This window comes from Daktulosphaira vitifoliae, unplaced genomic scaffold (genome assembly GCF_025091365.1).
Source record: "Daktulosphaira vitifoliae isolate Bord-2020 unplaced genomic scaffold, ASM2509136v1 Scaffold_1, whole genome shotgun sequence".
Classification (NCBI taxonomy): domain Eukaryota; kingdom Metazoa; phylum Arthropoda; class Insecta; order Hemiptera; family Phylloxeridae; genus Daktulosphaira; species Daktulosphaira vitifoliae.
This window is the reverse complement of record NW_026099572.1, coordinates 54,032,290-54,051,571: the sequence shown is the minus strand read 5'-3', so window position 1 is coordinate 54,051,571 and position 19,282 is coordinate 54,032,290. Positions and strand designations below refer to the sequence as shown.

Genomic DNA, 19,282 nt, shown 5'->3' with positions numbered 1-19,282 from the left:
GTAGTAGTGGTATACTGAGTCTGATTTAAAAAAAGTATAGTTAAGAATTTTTATTCCTAAAGTAACAAAAAAAAATTTTTTTTAAGTTTTTTAAAAATTGATATGACACTACTGAAGTTCATAGTTCTATTTTAGAAGCTATAGAAATGTATGAGTTTAAGAAACCATAGAAAATCATAAATTTATGAACTCATGGAAATATTGAAAATCCATAAGAGTACAGAAGCTGTAGAAAAGTGCATTAATGAAAAGGAGAGGAATGATTTTTGATGTGTGAAGATAACATGACTTTATGAATATGTAATTCTACCAAACATACAATGTTGTGTCTGTACAATGTTATCTGTTGTGCTCAAACTGTTATATCGCCTCGACTATTTAAGAACCGTCTCTATGGCGTGACACTCTGTCTCAATTAAAAATATTTCATCGTTTTAGAGGGCAGCAATTTTTCAATACATAAAGTTATTACTAAAAAAACTCTTAAATAGTAAATTTCCCCCTCCTCGTAATTTTATCTTTGTTGCTTGTGTGTAACTATACTGAAATAAATTTGATTAGGCACTTCGTATGCTGTATTTTTTAATAACTGATATTTTAGTTCGATGATCACAAGCAAAGTTTATATGGTTAATTGAAAGTTGAAACCAAATCCGCCTTTATTAATAACATTTCATTGACATCATCAAACTTAGTCAAGTAATTTGATCCGATTTTTAGTTCAATTGATCTCTAATTAGTTTTGTGAACTCTTCTGGTAGAGTTTAATTTCGTTTAAGAGCAATTGAAAAATAATTTTGATCGGAACTTGTAAGATTCAATTGTTATCGTCCTATTAAATAATTTCTAGCCAAATTCGTTTATATATTAATTATTTGCACGTTATTTATCAAACAACAATAATAAGACTTTTAAAACTATTAAAAATACAGCCTTTGTTATTTTCATTTTATATCATTAAACTGATAAAGTGTGGTGAAATTACGAAAAAATATATATTATTGGAATTTTATTCTCAGAATTTAAATAAGTAAAACAGTTTTAGATTTTATTTTGAGTGTTTTCAACAATTTTACGGTACCAAAATAAAATACTTTGAATTTTATTTATTAAAGTTTTAAATAGTATTATTTATATATTAATTAAAATTTGTTATAACAAAGAATTTGCATAGATATTTTTTTTTTATACGGAATTTAACTAAAATTCTGTTAATCTCTCTTATTAAAATGTTGAATAAATTAAAAAAATATTGACTATACATAAAATATTGAGAACGGTAAAATTTAATTTCTTTGAAAGGTCAAAATAAATATTATTAAAAATATGCATGTGAATTATCTCTATTGGAGTGTCAAAGTGAATAATAATTTATAACATATTTAATCATCAACTAAATAAATGGATTCATATTGCTTGAAGTTTTTATTTGCATTATTATAGAACTTAAAAAAAAAAATGATGTAAATCGAACAAATTCATTTTGTTTTTGTTGTATTTAAAATAATTTTTCTTTAATCACATCGATAGTAACATTTCAGTCGATAATCAAAAGAAAACTTTAAAGTAGATGGAATGTCCATTGTTACCCTTTAGAGGCGTTTCATTCAAGTAAAAGGACGAGATATTCAATTTCTTTTAACACCACTTAGTATTTATAGTATAGTACTTTGTCTAAATAAACGCCATTAGTGGAAGATTTAATGAGAAAAAATAAGACCATTCGCCTTTACTTTATTAACTTAAACATATCAGACGGCTACAAATCTTTTTATTTGAATTCATTTAGACGTCAGGTATTTCGGAAATTCTAGTCGTTTTCCATTTTTTTATAATTTATTTTAAGCTGAATTATATTTTCGTGTAATTATTTGTTTATTTTTCCACAAAAATAAAAAAGAACTGTAACGTTTAAAAGATACAACATTTTTAGATTTTTTTTTTTTTTACTCAGATAATTAATGTTGTTAGTATTTTCTTTGAGTTTTTCGTAGAGAAATGAATTTCTGTTTTCTTAGATGGCTGTAGTATTTTTGTTTATATTTTGTTTGAAATGGGTTGAGTTGGGTAAATAGCATTTTAATGGTTCCTTAAAATAAAAACATTATAAAATGTCAGATTTATCTAATGTCAGAAAAAAATATATTTTATTGATTTTGAATAATTATTACAAATTATGTTGTATCTTATAGTAAACAAAATATAACTGACATGATTTTTCCACTTATTGAAAAAAAAAACAATAAAATTACTTAATATTCTTATTTATACACATATCTTAATATAGATGATATTTAACAGTCAGATAGTTGAACCAATGAAAAAACACAAGGGTTTGTATTATACTGAATCCATTGTTTTGTGCTGTGTTAACAATCATAACAATAACAATAATAAAGTAATTAATTATAATATATATGTACAATAACTATTAATTATTCATTATGTATACAATAGGTAACGCAGGTCGGATATGTCGAATTTCTCTAGACGGGCAAACTCAGTAGGGAAACGATAAAAAAAAAAATTATACCGATAAAATTAAGATATGCGTGATTTTAAGTGTTAAGGCACTGTATCGCACGTTTAAAAGAGAATCGGTATAAAAAAATTCCATCGACTGTTTATATGTTAGATTATGATATTCGCTGAGATATTGAGGAGAAACGATTTTTTCGGATGGGATTTTGTTTTTTTTTTTTTTCGAGTTTCCGAATCTAAATTAGAAACGTTAAAATAATAGGAAAAACAAACATTATGTTTTATTCGATAAGAGATTATTCGTTCGATTTGTTTGTTTACACGGGAAAGACCATCGATAGTTGGTTATTTTTGTCCACGACAATGTAATCCTGCAGAACATTACTGGCTAATAAAAAATAATACAATTATTATAATGACCGTCGATAAGTACGCGTGGCCCGAACAATTAGTACAGTCAATTTTTTTCCTATAAAAGCGCAATTAATTTGCGTACGAGTTAATTTTTGATTAATCGAAAAGCCCAAAATAGATTTAATTTTGTGCATTTTAAATTAAAGGTACTGGCGTCAATCGGCCCGGTCAGAATACAAAATGCTAACTGTCGGCGACCCTTTACTCGCATGTTTATGTATTTACGTATTGTTTAGATAGCAGTGTACAAGGGACTGGACAAACGTATCGACGGCAAAAGGTAATCTTTGCTTGTCCTTTGTCCCATCGGCCGGCCCTTGTGCCGTAAATGACATGTATGAATTCTAAATCCGTTTTGGTCGCCACGAGCCGTACGGAGTACCCTCGAGCTACATTATGTACACGGTACGTTTTGTTTGCGCATTATCTTGCCGGGCCAGTACGCGGAATCGGCAGGGGAATGGGTTTTTCATAAGTGTTTACCAACGGCCCTTTTTTTTTTTTTTTTTTTCCATATTACAACGGTCGGCGAGAAAACCGCTAAACGTGTAATGTTGGCGCGCGTTAATGTTAGCGATAATATTGTTGAAAATAAAAGGCGGGTTCAGTCGAGGAGGCGAGCGCGTCGGTCGAAAGCCGACAAACAAACGCGGAAAACAATAATAATAGTAATTATAATAATCCATCGGGAACGTAACAAATAATGTACACATCGATGTTGTAAAACTCGTGTATGTTTATCTGAACGAAACCGTTTCTTGCGGGAAACGTGTGTAAAACCTATAAATTTGTTATGCAAAAGATCAATTCACACTGCCCTGTTGAAATGTGTTGGTTGCACGTGTAAATAGATGTGCGTGTAGTGTTTACAATATGATTACTAAGACGTTCGGAATTATTTACAAGGGTTCGTCCGGAGAGACGCATAAAAATTATTACGGCGCAATGTACACGGTGAACGAGCTGTGTGGCGTTCCAACCCCTCGGCATAACGAGAGGGTGTACAAACACATCTTATTGCTGTGGTAAGGCGATTCCGACGGTGTATCTAAACGGCAGAGTACTAATTATTGTTCGCGGAAACCGTTTGATCGGCGAGGTCTCCGCACTGTAGAAATGGAATTTTCCTTTCGGAGAGCACAACAATAACGTCTTGTGAATAAGGTCCGCGGGAAAAGACCGTAATGACTGTGAATTCGCCGGGTTAATTGGAAAATCTCTTGAAAAACGATTGATTTTTCGGCATTAGCCGCTCGTAACGAGAGTTTCCATTGGTATTCCCCAGAAATCCAATTATTATTATTATTGTTGTAACCGACGAACAATAATTGCAACACGACAGCGGAACGGTCGAATTTCCCGTTTGATTGAATTATTATCGCGCTGTCGTTCGTCTAATAAATTTATGATTACTATGTTATCATGGCGCCCGTGTGCGTATGTGTGTAAACGTCATCAAAAATATTAATGACGGCGTTAAATTGGTCGTCAACGGTCGGAGGCAACTGCTGAATCAATACTGTGTAAAGCTAACTGTGCCACACACGAGTACACAGTCGTCTTTGCTCTCCGATAAATATTTACTTATCGTGCTGCTCGTCGTTAATTACACACAGCGGCGGAAGCCGAGCAAAACTTTCGCGATTATTCAAAACAGCATAATTGCCGTTGATAACGTTTGTTAATTGCTGTCGATCCGATAGGTACGTCGTAGAGCGCATAATGAAGGTGCGATATGGTGTCATGGCGGTGTCGGTGATGGTTGTGCGTGTCCGTGTAGAAAATTGCTTAGCCGAGATCCGGGACGCCAATCATAATTCTCCATCGTGCCGAATCGCGGTTACTTGAGCCGGCGGCGGCGGCTTGGTTCACGGACGCCGTCGTCAGTCCGTCCGGTGTCGGCAAGTGCACTTGACGATCCACTCGACGTCCACGTACACGCTGTGGATGTAATTGTCGGCTGTTGCCGAAAACGGCCGGTGCACCGGATCCCAGAGATCGTCGCCCACGACTGCTCCGTCCAGCCTGTCGTGCCCTTCCACCGGGCTCTGACACAGGAATTCCACCTTGACCGTGGTGCTCAACTCGGGCGTGCACTTGAGATGCGGCGGACACGCACCGCATCGTTTCGGGTGGAACGTTTTCCGACTACGGCAGTCACCGAATTTCAGCCGGACGGGCGTCATCGATTTAATTGTCGCCTTACATTCGTGACCCTTCTGAAAACGATGAAAAAATAATTAATAAATCATTAGCGTATTTGGAAGTTATTGAAACAGTTAAAAATTTGTAAAAAATCAATAGATCGAAGGCATGCGCGAGTCGTTTGACCAAGTAGTTTTTGGGACGTTTGTGGAAAATATATGGCGCAAACGATAACTTCCATTATATTATTCCAAAATAATAGCGTCGAACGGCCGCGGCATTCATATTATAATATATGTCCACAACCCTTTGGATTTGAAACTTATAAATTTCCACACAACGTTTGCGTACGAACGAATAACGTTATTTACCCGCGTTCGACACAAAAGAGAATGAAAATCGAGTGCTTCTTCGCCAGCACGTTACTTTGATGCAATAAAAGTTGACGATTAGCGAGCGACTATATTTTTTTTAATTAACAAAAGAAGAAAATAACGGAGTAAACTCATTCTGTGGACAATTTCGTTTTGTTACTGTTTTATCAATTTTTCAAAACTATACAGACACTAACTATGTGTTATGAAAACTTTTCAAATTAGATTCAAAGTTATTCTTTTTTCAATTCCGAAGTTGTATTATTTATGAGCTAACATTAAAGTCCGTCTGTTGTAATAATATATTGTAGTGGGCGAGTTACCTTAGAAAGTAATTTTATTTTTAATTCTTAGAGATACAAAAAAATTAGCCAAGGCCGCCAAAGTTCAGTAAAAAAAAGTTTAGTTAGTAGAATAGAAGTGCATTAAAATTTCAAAGGTTTTCTTAAAAAGTTCAAGCTTTTAACACGTATAAATGAAAACATTCTAGACTTTCTTCTAGCGCGCGTCTATTATAAATGAAGACTTTATTTTTTTAATAAAAAAAAAAAAATGCGGGTATTTTTACGGATTTCTTGAATAAATCGACGCGCAGTGCATAATAAAAACAAATTGCTCTTTTAAATGTTTTTATTTGCTTATAATATCTAAATAATTTTTGTAATGCAATACGGTTTCGGTTTATCAAACTACAAAAACAGATATTGACTTGAATAAGAATAACAGTAAACAAAAAAAATAAAATAAAAGCCTCCTCGTGGTATTATAAGCGGTGCGTGTTCAGCGGAACACTTTTCGAATATTTGATTGGCCCTCACGAGGGTAACCGATTTATGGTAATAAGGCCCGTCGGTATTGAAAAGCGCACTGAAAGCGATCGGCCGGTGAGACGGACGAAGAAATAGCGGCTAAAAATAACGAATGCCTCGGATGTCGCGGTATAACGCGGTTGACAGGTTACCCGGACCCGCCTGGACCCGATAATAATATAACGGGACGGGCATATTGTCTTCATAAATTATTCGACTGTCCGCCGACTGAAATATCGCGTCGAGTATTCAAATTGAAAACGTGAACGCACATAGTTACACACTAAAGTGGGTATTTAACTTTTGAATTCAGACCTGCGGCGGATCTGTGCCGGCGAGCAAATACTTAAGTCGCCGCGAAACTTTACTGATCCGGAGAGAATTTCCACACGGGTCGACGAACCAGCGTACCAAAAAGTACCGCGCTGGTAAGCCGCCGGCCAGTAATCGTGCCGGAGACGACCGAGCGCATTTGAACTCGTGCGTTTTATCCCGTCGGACCGAGTGCTGTCGGCTAACGCGAAAGTTTTATGCGCACGCGGCTGTTAGGTAAGAACCGCGTATTCGAAGAACCGTCAAAAGTAAGGGGAACGAACGACACACCGGCGGTCGTGTAAATGAATAACGTGTCCGTGCGCGGATCGGCGCGTTAACATACAAGCCGATGTGTTATAAACGCATTATTTGTATGGCGTTGTACTTGAACGTACGAGCGGCTCTAATACACGACATTTGAGCGGACAACAGCAATGGTCCCGCCGCGGGTTCGAATGAGTTTTTGTTCGGCACGTGTATTTCATACAAAACTACAATAACGTTTGTTTTGATTTCGCGCGTCGGGGTAAAAATATATTAATTTATCAATGTTTGGACGACCCTAAACCGCGTTATCAACTGCACCCCCGCGCCCTTTTCGGCTTTCCTTTTCATAATGTAAATTATTCCGTCGCCTGACACAATTAAACCCATCATTCTTGTTTTAATTATAAAATATTTCACGTTGGAATAATTATTTTATTTTCTTCTTGAACGCTATCTCTTTTAACCGTACCTCCGGGTATTATTATTGTGCTCAGCATAAAAAACGCACAAAAAAAGCTAAGGTCACACTTTACCAACGCCTGCAATATTATTTTTCATGCGGCCGAATACCTTTTATTTAATTCTCCGACCAACTTTGTTAAGAATCCGATAAAATCAGTTGACTCGGAGTGANACGCACAAAAAAAGCTAAGGTCACACTTTACCAACGCCTGCAATATATTTTTTCATGCGGCCGAATACCTTTTATTTAATTCTCCGACCAACTTTGTTAAGAATCCGATAAAATCAGTTGACTCGGAGTGAGATTAATAAAAAAATGAATTTTATTTATTTATTTTTTTTCGACGGCCTATTAAACAGTTAATAATCCGTATTTTTGAGCTCGATGTAAACGTTTGCTCATTTAAAAAATAACAACATTTGCGTGATTCGATTGAAACGATCTCCGCGGCTGTAATTTTATTGATAAAAAGTTTTCGAGTGTTTATGCGCAGCGCGAGGCCTCGGGACGTTAGTGTCAAAAGCGCCAAAAACGTTAAAATATTTAATCTGATTTAAATTAGCAAATTTTGTCTGATACTGCGACGAGTCGTTTTCTGGTTTATGATTAAGTAAAAATTCGTCGTTGATTAATGCGAGTAACGATAATAATTGTCTTGTACACCGCCGATTCCTTTAAGTTTCTTCAATTTTAATTACTTTATTTGTTTCCATAGCGTGTACCCCCATAACAGTGCCCTGATTCTGAGTGTATTAAAGGAGAACTACATTTAATATTTGATAGATGGTTGATTAGAATTATACAACGATTGACGACATCTTCAACGTCAGTTATAATTATTGTCTTGCTATAACCCAACCGTCTTGCTATTCGACGGACCCCTAGAAATAACCGAAACGTTTAATTACCAAACGACTTACTGTATAGTATTATTTTTGGATCGTATGTCTAGTAAAATAACTCGGAGACAACAGTGTCACTCGATCGAGTTTTCTAGTTATTAAAGAATTAGTTTTATTAAAATACGGCACTGAGAGTAGGCAATTTTGCTACGGCCACGCGTTGGTTACTGGCGTTGTCTATTACTCGAACGACGCAGTCCATTATTTATCAGTGGAAAGGTCTATTGATAACACATTTCTGAGCAATGTGCCCGAGAATGTATACGTTTTGACAAATCTCTTGTGGCGCAACAATAATACTCGTGTCAGATTTAAACGCGCAAAGAGCGACGTTAACGAGATTGGAAAATCACCAAATACAATTGAACACAACTCAAAGTAGTCGCCGAGGCCTTACAAATTAATTTTACTCATCTTGATAGAACTCTATACACGAGTATTATTATGGCACGCCGTAAAAACATAATAACATTATACCGTCTCCCCTCAAAATATACATCACAATGGGTTATTATTACACTTCATCTGCTCTGGGAAATTCAATAAGCGATGACATTGGCTAATATGCATAATAAATTACTCTTACTGTTAGAAAGTCTAATAAGTAATATTTTGATAAATCGAAAGTTTTTCCTCGGTGCGGTTTTCAAAGGTATAATAAATTTGTCGAGACTGATTAAATTCACTGCGAGTCTGATAAAAACTTTTGGATTTCAGAACTATTTTGATACTGTTTAATTTTCCTTGGTCTTCTTTGCGCATTGTCATATACAGCCGGTGCCGTTTTTTCTGCAGCGATAAAACTCGTTCGACATAATAATGTTTAACGAATCATTTCAAAGGTGTGAATAAAAAACCCATTTGATAACGATAAAATAAATAACACCCTTTGCGGCCCAAAGGATTACGCGGTGGCCTGTTAAAACACACAACAATAATAACGAACGTTAAACAATGATAATAACACCGCCGAGCGGTTATTAAGAATAAAAAACTAAAAGCGGAAATAACTACCATGTTTTTCTTTAAAACCTTTTTTTCGACCGCGTTGATAAAAGCGTCAAGATTTTCTATATTATTAATATCAAACGTCCAATGCAAATTGTGCGTTACCTGACATTCCGTTTAAACTGTCGGCTTGGTGGCCAATCGCTATCATTATTGATTTCACTGTATTACATTATAAGGCCAATAGTGTTGTGATCCTAAGAAAATTCTTCGATTCAGCCGAACACTCTTTCCATCCGACCCGTCGGTCCAAATGGGAATTTTCATGTGGCTCTCATTCGAATTTATTTTTATTTTATTTAACTTTCGTATTGAATAATAGAAAAAATAAAGAAGAGTTGCCCATTGTCATTATTTTTCGCTTTTATTATTAATAAAGTCATTTTTTGTGCACTGGTATCACGAGATAATAAATTTAAATAATCTTAATAATGATTTATTGTCTGTGCCATTGAAATCGCTTTCTTTAAATCTTCAAATTTTTATGAGATCTTAAAGTTCTCAAATTATGCCAAGTATTTGAATTTTTAAACAAGTAAAAATTATTTCCTCGGTAAAAGTTTTATCGAAAACAGTTTAAGTAACTTGTTGACCACTATGATAAACGTGTACAGTCATTAGAATGTAATAACTTTTAACAGACAAAACGAATTTTTATTCTTATTGAATCCGAAGCGCAAAAGTTACCGAATGGTTAAAAATTACCGGGATAAGTTGTGTTTTTTTTTTTTTGCACTCTTAAAATTAGTTTACCTGTCAAGAACAACTCGTCCGCTCAACAAAACTAAACCTAACAATAAATACCGTGAGCCTGACAAGTAAAAGTCAAAATAATTTCGTTGCCAGCCGAAGCGATTCGCCAGATGTTTTGGTCTTTAAACTCGCACAAAGTGTTGTTTCCAGACTTTGTGTATTACTCCGATTAAATCGGATTTCGGTAACGAATCTCATTGTGTTTACACATTTTCAAGTCGTTTGATTTGAAATTCAAAAGCGTTTATGAACGTATTCCTAGTAAAAGCCAGTGCGCTGCACACACCGGCAGCGATTGATTCGGCTTAAAATGATTAATACTCACTCTGATGTGATGGTGTCTGGCGTACTTAGCGCTGACGAGGGGCGGAGAGTGACACGGTCTGATTTGACACAGTCTGGTCTCATTGTTGGGCTTACACGCTTCGTTAGCGTTCGACATGCGTCTCGAAAGGCCCAAACCACATTGCGACGAACAATCAGACCACGACGTGACCTGTTCTTCGCAATTCGGAGGGTTTTCCACTGTAAAAATATTACACAATATTAAACGGTATTTGATGAAAAAAAATAATTATTGTACAAATATTAAGCTGAAAACAAATTGTTTTGATGAATTTCGTACGTTTGTAATGTTTTGTCACGCCTCGTGTAGGATTAAAACGATTATTATTTTCGTTTGTTTTCCAATGGAGTGCGGAAAAATGGACCGTTTTGTTATTTATGTAAAACACGGCGCGCCCTAATCTCATCAATTGTTGCAAACTCGGTGTATACAAACAGGATAGTTCATCAATCAATTTCGTTTGTGTTCGATGTGCCCCGAGACTCATCCGGTCGATTGAATTCACCGTCGTGATGTTGTGCACGGCACAAAAAAAAACGCTTTTAAAGATTCATGAAACTCGCGGCGGTTTGAGTATAAATGTTTCATTGGACGCCATTGGCTTTATGCGTCGAGCCCTTGCACGGCGGGCGGACGACGATAACATTTAGCCACAAGACAAACACGACCACCAAAAGCAACAGAGATTTGGCCATGCGACACACACACTGTTACATGACTTTATACTCGCTCGTAAAATATTTACCGAATCCTTTGCCGAACACACATGCCAATTAAACGCTTAAATGCCGTCACGCCTCTGAGTCGACAGCCGAGACATTTAGCGGCGCCCAATTGTACGCAGGCCGACGCCGTTAAAACGTTGAAGACGGCGACGTGTTTATAAATACAAACGACGGCGTTGCTTTGTTCGCACGACATACACACGCGTATACGCACGCGTGCCACACAAGTGGTGCACAGCTTAGATCGTACGCCGAGAATGAATTATGCGCCAAAAACATCACTATCCGCTTCTTAACGAAACCACTCGATGTGCGAATATTAATGAAAAAGAAAAAAAAATGTCTAATTTTATGGCGACGGGTCGGAATTAGGTGCTGCCGCTTCGTAATTAATGCGAAAACAAATGCAATCGTATAAATTATAATAAATTTAACGAATCTCGGCCATTGCCCGCGCAGACCCCGACGCGGTTTTTCGTGATAACCGAATTTCTGTGGACGCTCGACGATTTAATCAAAGTGCGTGTCTGCAATTCATCCGATTCGGCCGTACCTGCGTCGGTAAACGGATCACACCGCGAGATTGGCTCTCGGCCGCCGACGATATTCGCCACACTGCCACACTGTACATTTGCATTGGCCCCCGTTTCGTGGCACGCCGACGGCGCACGTACCAAACGTGCTCGTCCCCCCCACCCCTCTCCATCATTGGTTGTGTGTATATTATTATCGTATGGCAAGATTCGCGGTGTCTTTTAAGTGCCTATACGCTCTTAGGGTGCGCACGGTTTCTAAAAGCTTTCTCGCCGTTCAATATGGAAAGCGGTGAGGGCTCTTTTGAAACTCAACATCGTGTCGCATTATACGCAGTGCCGTTGCAAAGGTACACGTCGACGGGCACAGAGGACAACGCTGCAACATTGATCGGAATCTGCGGGTGTTTTTCCATATTCTGCGGCACGTCTGTATGTCGACCTGGTTTTAAGCACAGTCGTATTGTTCAACACTGTCATACGACGTTTGCGAGCATTTTATTTTGTTTTATGCCCAAAGGCTATTAAAATTTATCGTGGAGACTCTCGTAAATCACGAGAGGATTAAATACCGTACTTTTTTTTTTTTTTTTAAGGTCCAATCAAAGCACAAGTTTATGTTTTCAGCGAAAACTTTATGACCTTTGAATTAACTATTATTACGCGTGCCTACATGTCGAAGACACGGCTAGTAAATATAACAATAACTAATTAAACTTTATGACGGCATAACGAAAATCACCTTTAATTTACATAATTTAAATTAAAATTAATCCTCGACAATGTTTATAGCCGCAATTAAAAGCTAATGTTCTTTTCATTTTGTCAGTGGACATTTTTTCATTGTTATCAATGTTAAATAATTTAGCAGCGGATCGTGTTAATTAATCGAGCGGTAATAGAATTTACTGTTGATTTTCAGAAATTATTATTCTAACCGTTCAGCAATGCATTGTTTTCAATCGAAATCATAGCTGAAAGGTCACATAATTGCACATTGGAAATTATTTTAGTCGAGACAATCGTCTAAAATGTATCTGTTCGTTGGCATTTCGCAAAAAACGTAAAATTCTACATAATTACACTCACAGTTGACGTTGTCACACATCCACTCCCTGCAACATTGTCCGGGCACATCGACCAGCCTGGGATGCCTGCAAAGTCCCTGGGGTGAAATGTTCTCTTGGGGACACAGTGACGCACAGGCATAAGTGCCATTCTGAAACAAAAAAAATAAAAACATAAAATTGAAGCCATTAACAGCGTTTGTAACGGACGATCAAAGGTGTAATGGAAACAGATGTTAATGTAATAAATGTCATAACTGGCTGTCGGCCAAGTAGAAATTCGAAACGGTCCGCGAGTAGTGTAGTAACGAGGTCGTACGGGGTCGCATAGGGTTGTGTTGGCGATCCTTAAAAGTATGTTAGGTCACAAAAGTATCATTTTGCAACCTTTTATAATTTAATGCTTTTACCAATAAAACGTATTAATATACCCGTAACGTGTGATAAATACACGAAAATGCCTTCAGCGTGTTTGTTTTAAAGAAACAGCCATTGAGTCGATTACAAAACTAATTATACTTATATAGTAACACGATATTATCTCTTTGGCATAATGTCAACAAAAAAATTATTAAGTATTTTATAGATAACTTGACAGAGTGCTTTTTAAGGTATACGGAAAATGTCATTAAATGTATAGGTTTTATTACTATTTAAATTAGAATCTTCTGTCGCTTTATTTTTTTTGAAATTTTGATTCTACTGGTATATAAGTTATATAATCTAATCTATTTTAACTTTTTCTTTGTTTTGCAATAAGAAAATTTCCTCCCTTTGAAAAGATGAGTGAAAGTTACTATAAACAAATAAAATAAAATGTAATGGAAACTTTTTTTATAGACAAAAAAAAAATTGTGTATGTTTAACTCAATATTTTTTTGTAAAAAAATTATATAATTTGAATGCAATTTTTTTATTTCAAAGGTATGAGTTACAATTATATAACACGTTGATGATAATTGATTACAATACGTTTCGAATTACAAAGATAATTATCTTTGTAATTCGAAACGTATTTTCGTCAAAAGTATTTGTTTCAGTTAATTGATAATGTGATGACTCTAACTATGAAAAACTATATACTTTGAAAACTTCAATGATAGTGTAATTACCAGGGCTGTAAATTATATGTATTTTTGTTAATTATATTATTTTTGTGCCAAGAAAAATATAATATTTTTTAATATTTTGAATCGTTTAAGTTGTGATAGAAATTTATACATTTGTATTTAATATAAAAGTAAGGTAAATAATATTTTTCTACTCTTGTTGTATTACTCTGATATTTTTTTGTATTACTAGTATCTATATTTAAAAAAATAAAGTTTAATTTTTGAGATGACACTACCTTGAAATTTCTTTTCGACTGCGGCACTGTTTAAGTTAATTTTTTAATTGGTTTGATACTCTGATTCAATACATTTCTTGTTATTATTGAAAGGACCTTAATTTTGACGCAAAATAAAACTTAAATATTAATTAAACATTTTCGTATCGAGTAATGTTTTTTGATGATGACTCTATTGATTTTACTAGTAAACTACTTAATAAAGTTATCTAATACCACAATTGACTTATACGATTATAAAATCATCAACGTAATCTATATTCAACATAATTAAATTTTTTAATTATTGTAATCGGTGGGTTAACTACAAAAGTTGTTTTATTTTAGTATCTCGTTACGACCAAAAAGGTTTTCATTAAGACACCCTTCATTGTTTATATGATACTGATAAATGGGTAAAGGCGATTTAATTACAAGATAGAATTATTCATCAACCCACCAACAATTAAACTATAGTGTCAGTGACATTAATATTTAGAAGTCTTCTTTACAATTAGGTAGCCTATTCTTGGTGAGAACTAGTATTTTCTCTGATGCCACTAAAATAGTGTGTTAAAACATAATGTGTTTAACAAAACACATTATTAAGAGACCGTAATAATCATTTTTTCTTATAATTTATTCTGAGAAATAGCAGTTTTGACATATTATATCAAAATTGCTATTTAAAGTATTATTTCAACGTCATAACTTATAATAATCATAAATTAAAAAATATTATTCATTATAATATTATTTCTGTCTATAATATTTATTGAATATTATTAAAGATATATTTAAAAAAAGAATGTAACGCAAGATATTTACTTTTGGAGTTATTACTATATATTATTTTTTATATATAAATCTAGAGAAATATTTTTTTGACAAGTGTAAAATACTACATAAATAAATTCTTAAATAATTAATTTTTGTCTTTTTCGAATATATATAAAAAAAGTCTTTGCATTTTATTACTATTTCTTTATGATACTTATTGGGTTTTATAAGTTTTAAGTAGTTCAGTGGAACCAATGTTATCACACTATCACCACTACCAACCGCTGAGTCAAGCGTGTATAGAGCTATCTTTTAATTTATTTAATTTTTGTTTAAAAATGTATATCTACCTGAAGAAATGAATGAGATTTATTGTATTTTATATATGCGGCGCTTTATCAGATTTAAAAAAAACCCAGCACAGGGGGGTCGCGAAACAGTGGTGACATGGCATAGTTGGTTCAAGTATAATGCTATCTGACAATGATTAAAATCACTATCAAAAAAAAAAAAAACGCTTCGATGCAAATCTTTAGATAGTGTTTAATTTTAAAAAATTGGTGTATTATTCCAAAAGCTACATCATCTGCTAGTTCCTTTTTATAATCCTGATTAAGATAAAGTATGTCGAATGAAAGATGTATACAAATACTACTTCTCATGAAAAAATTGTATTGATCCATACATTTTTTAAAAAATTATAGCATTTTAAAGTAAAAAATGTAAAATATAAAATGGAGAATTTTCACACAAAAATAGCATTTGGTAGCCATTTTCACCATGAAGACAAGTCCAGAGGTCAAATTTTTTTTTCCATAATAAAGAACATTACATTAGCTTTAATTTAAGATATATATATAAGTGTCAGACCTTTCGGAACATTTTCAAAAGTTAAGTTGAAAAAGTTGTCATTTTGAATCCCCCCTGTGGGCAGGTAAAGGGTCAGATTTATAAAAAAAATAATCAAATAATAGGTAAAGACATTATGCATCTATAAAAAAAACATTATACTAATATGTTCATTTTTGAAAAAGTTACGGCAGTTTTTAGTAAAAAAAATTGAAAAAATTTCGAAAATTAGCGAATTTTAAATTTGTAATTTTTTTGGAGGTTTCCCCCATTTACGGGGAACGAGGGAAATTTTTTCAATTTTGAAGGGTAATGTCTTCGACTAGATACGATTTGTGANTCCATTTACGATGAACGAGGGAATTTTTTTCAATTTTTGAGGGTAATGACTTTGACTAAATATGATTTGTGGTCTTTTGACGTATCGTTGAAAGAAATCTGTTTGGTGAGAGCTGAAAAAAATTGGTAACAGACACACAAAAAAAACACATCATAGTAAACATCGTCTCTTAAGTTAAAAAAAAACACAGATAGTACAGTGTAATTTTTAAGGTATAAAGTTATTTAAATATCGTAGTCGAATAGGTACTAAATTTATTCAAATATTCAATTTCAAAATTAAATTTTTACATTTTAATAATCTTATTTTTATGGTTCAAAACAGAAAATAGTATTAAAATCACAAAAATAATTAATTTTTGAAGATTACTAAAACTTTCAGTACTTTGTTTATTTATATTTTAAATTTTTACTTGTAGAAAAAAATTTATTTGTTTTTTCATTTTAATTTGTTTATAATTTATTACTTAAATGGTTTACAATAAAATTATATTATACATTTTGAACATATAATTTAATATTTTTTGCTATTTCAAAATATGGTTATTTTTAGATTTTTAATTATAGTTGTCGAGTAGACAGTCTTAGGGGACATAAGAGTATTTGTAGATAAAAATTAGCCAATATACAATATTAATTGAAATTTATAATTTTCTTGTAGCTGTGCACTAAACTATCAAATAGCACCAATAAAAAAAAATTCACTCTTTTTACTATCTCAAGATATTAATCTTGACTTAGACTAGTGTCAATTAATAATTTTGCCCTCTCAATCGTACGGTATTATATATTTATACTGTTCATTGGAAGTAATGAAGTTCTGTATCAGGACATAATACATATTGAGTTGCCATAGAAAAAATACAAATATAATTTGTTAAATATGATAAAAAAATCAAATTCCCTCTAAAACCCTTTAAAAAGTCTTAAATTTATAATTTCATAACAAATTTGAATTTAGCGAGCTTAAAATAATAAAGTTTTTAATTTATATAGAAATCAATAGGTCACTATTTAGTTTTTTAGTGCATGCAATTACGAGCCGTAGTTATGAAATATCTTATAAAACAATAAATTATTGAGTTCTTATTTATTCTTACTTTATACTGATTTTATGCAATTTGATATTTAATTGAAGAAATGTGTCATTCTATATTAGTTTTGAAAACTTTTTTGTGTTACTTAATACCATATAAACATACAAATAGAGTAATTACGCATATTATCTGTCATTCTCTTTTCGTTATATATTTTAAACGTATTACTTTTTAGGTTTTACTAAATTGTTATTTTGAAATTGTGATCATATCAAAGATCTCTATCAATCTAGGTTACACCCATATAGATGTTAAACATTTAATATCAATAAAATAATAATTTACTGTCTAAAATCTTATATTTAAGATATAATATACATATAATTAAGAGATTAATTAACTATTATTTTTTATTCGTAACAAATATAAAAGTTAGTTCTCTTAAATTTTTTTCTACTTAAAAATAACTATAATATAAATCTTATACAGTAATATAAATCAAAGTTTTAAATATAATTGTTTTATTGTGAAGTAAAATATCCAAAAATTTTAATTACTTTTGTTTTGTTTTACTCTGATACTTTTGTATTTTTAATACAAAAAATAATACATTCATCTATTAACATTTAGACATTTTTGGTATTGAAAATATCGATATTAAAAATAATTTCTTTTTTCTTGTTGATAATATTTCAGTTGAGTTTAAATGATGAATATAAATATAATTTTAGTATTAAGGTTTTTTTATTTATATTTTTTTGACAATGAAGATATTTTTTAATAAGACGAAATTATTATTACTCGTGATAGAACAATAAGGTCGTTTTATTATTATTCAAAATTCAATTGCAGACTCACGGCTTTTGGTGTTCCTTTTTTCAAACATAAAATTAAATCAATGATTATTGTTTTACAGTAAATAATATACTTATTTATTAACTTTAATATATTTTATTATTATTAGTAATATCAGAATAAGGCCTTAAAGTATACAATGTACTTTATGGTGTATATGTCATTTAAATGATCCGTTATGTTTTGTAATAAGTAAAAATTTTCTAATAACTTTTCCAAGAGATTTTTTTTTAATTTAATTTCTATTATGAAATTCTTATAAAAATGATAATGGTTATACAAACATATAGCTACTTGATTATTAACTGAATTATAAGTTTAAATGTTAAGACTTTGCTAAACAAAGTTTTAATGATTGATAGTGATGAAATTCAAAGATAATAAGTAAAATACTTTGTCAAAACATTTATTTTTGTCTTAGAGCAAGTTTTAAAACTGGATTTTGAATTTTTTTTAAATAGTTTTAGATAAATGTCATCATGAATTTTAAAAGCAATAAGTAGTGAATTATAGTCCATACAGATTAATTTTTTATAGAACACTGTAATAAAAATTCCTTTACTTTTAATATATATAGCAGTCACTAAGAACTAAATCGTTGACAGTTGACACTCTTTGACATCAAACTAAAAAAAATGTATATAATATTTACGACTTAACATTTACAACGTCCTTTTATGTTATGAACATTGATTTTTTTCATTATTTAAGACTATAAAGAGGGTTTTGCTGAGGTCAAGAGTTTATGTCTCGAAAAATTTTAAAGCAACATCAGAGGATAAAGAATTTTTTACATTTATGACACGCGTGTAATTAGGTCCATATACTTAGCAAATGATAAAAGATTCAGTTACCTGACAAGTGCACTGCGTTCTACAGTCTAGTCTGAATGTCTCCCCATTGGCGTAAGTCTTGTTGTAAACTGTGCACGGCAAACCTTTCACAACTGAAAAAATTGATAATAATTAGTTAAGTTCATTTATGGACTGAAAAATATTTTTTTAAGTATGACTCTAGTTTACGATAATTTAATTGGTATGTCTTGCCAAGTTGTACTGCTTTCTACAATAATTATATTGTAGTTCGCAGGCAATCTGCCAGCCTTTAAGATTTACTGTGGTTTTGAAAAGCCATTTGTATTACTCAACGTTTTAGTATTAAGTTACAGTTCTTAAAATCAAAGTTGTTTGTTGTCGTCATATCTCTCAGATCCCTTACGGACTCAACTATACAAGTATTATTGAAGAGATTTCAAGGAAGTGACCTACTACTTTATATTATTAGTCACTTATTTTAAATTCAACATATAAACAATACTTCATAGATTTAATTCATGTTAAAGGCACTTTGTTTACTTTTACATAAATAATTTTATTATTGCAAGACATTTCACTGTTGAAAATATACCTTTTTATTCCAAAAAAAACAAACCTTTAATTATAATTACTACCTAGATTTTGTTCATACAGGGATAAATAATCGAGTATAATTTT

General features: G+C 32.4%; 1 protein-coding gene across 1 annotated transcript in view; it reads right to left on the bottom strand.

The window, feature by feature from the left end:
• Positions 1-1,926: 1,926 nt before the first annotated feature.
• The window catches only part of LOC126896223 (CCN family member 5), a 129,933-nt gene continuing 112,577 nt past the window's right edge, over positions 1,927-19,282 (bottom strand). Inside the window, exons 4-7 of the mRNA XM_050668819.1 lie at positions 18,644-18,735; positions 12,625-12,754; positions 10,257-10,456; positions 1,927-5,114 (exon numbers count right to left, since the gene is read on the bottom strand). Of these exons, the coding sequence (XP_050524776.1) occupies positions 4,779-5,114; positions 10,257-10,456; positions 12,625-12,754; positions 18,644-18,735 (758 nt within the window). The 3' untranslated portion in view covers positions 1,927-4,778. The remainder of the gene's footprint in view (positions 5,115-10,256; positions 10,457-12,624; positions 12,755-18,643; positions 18,736-19,282) is intronic.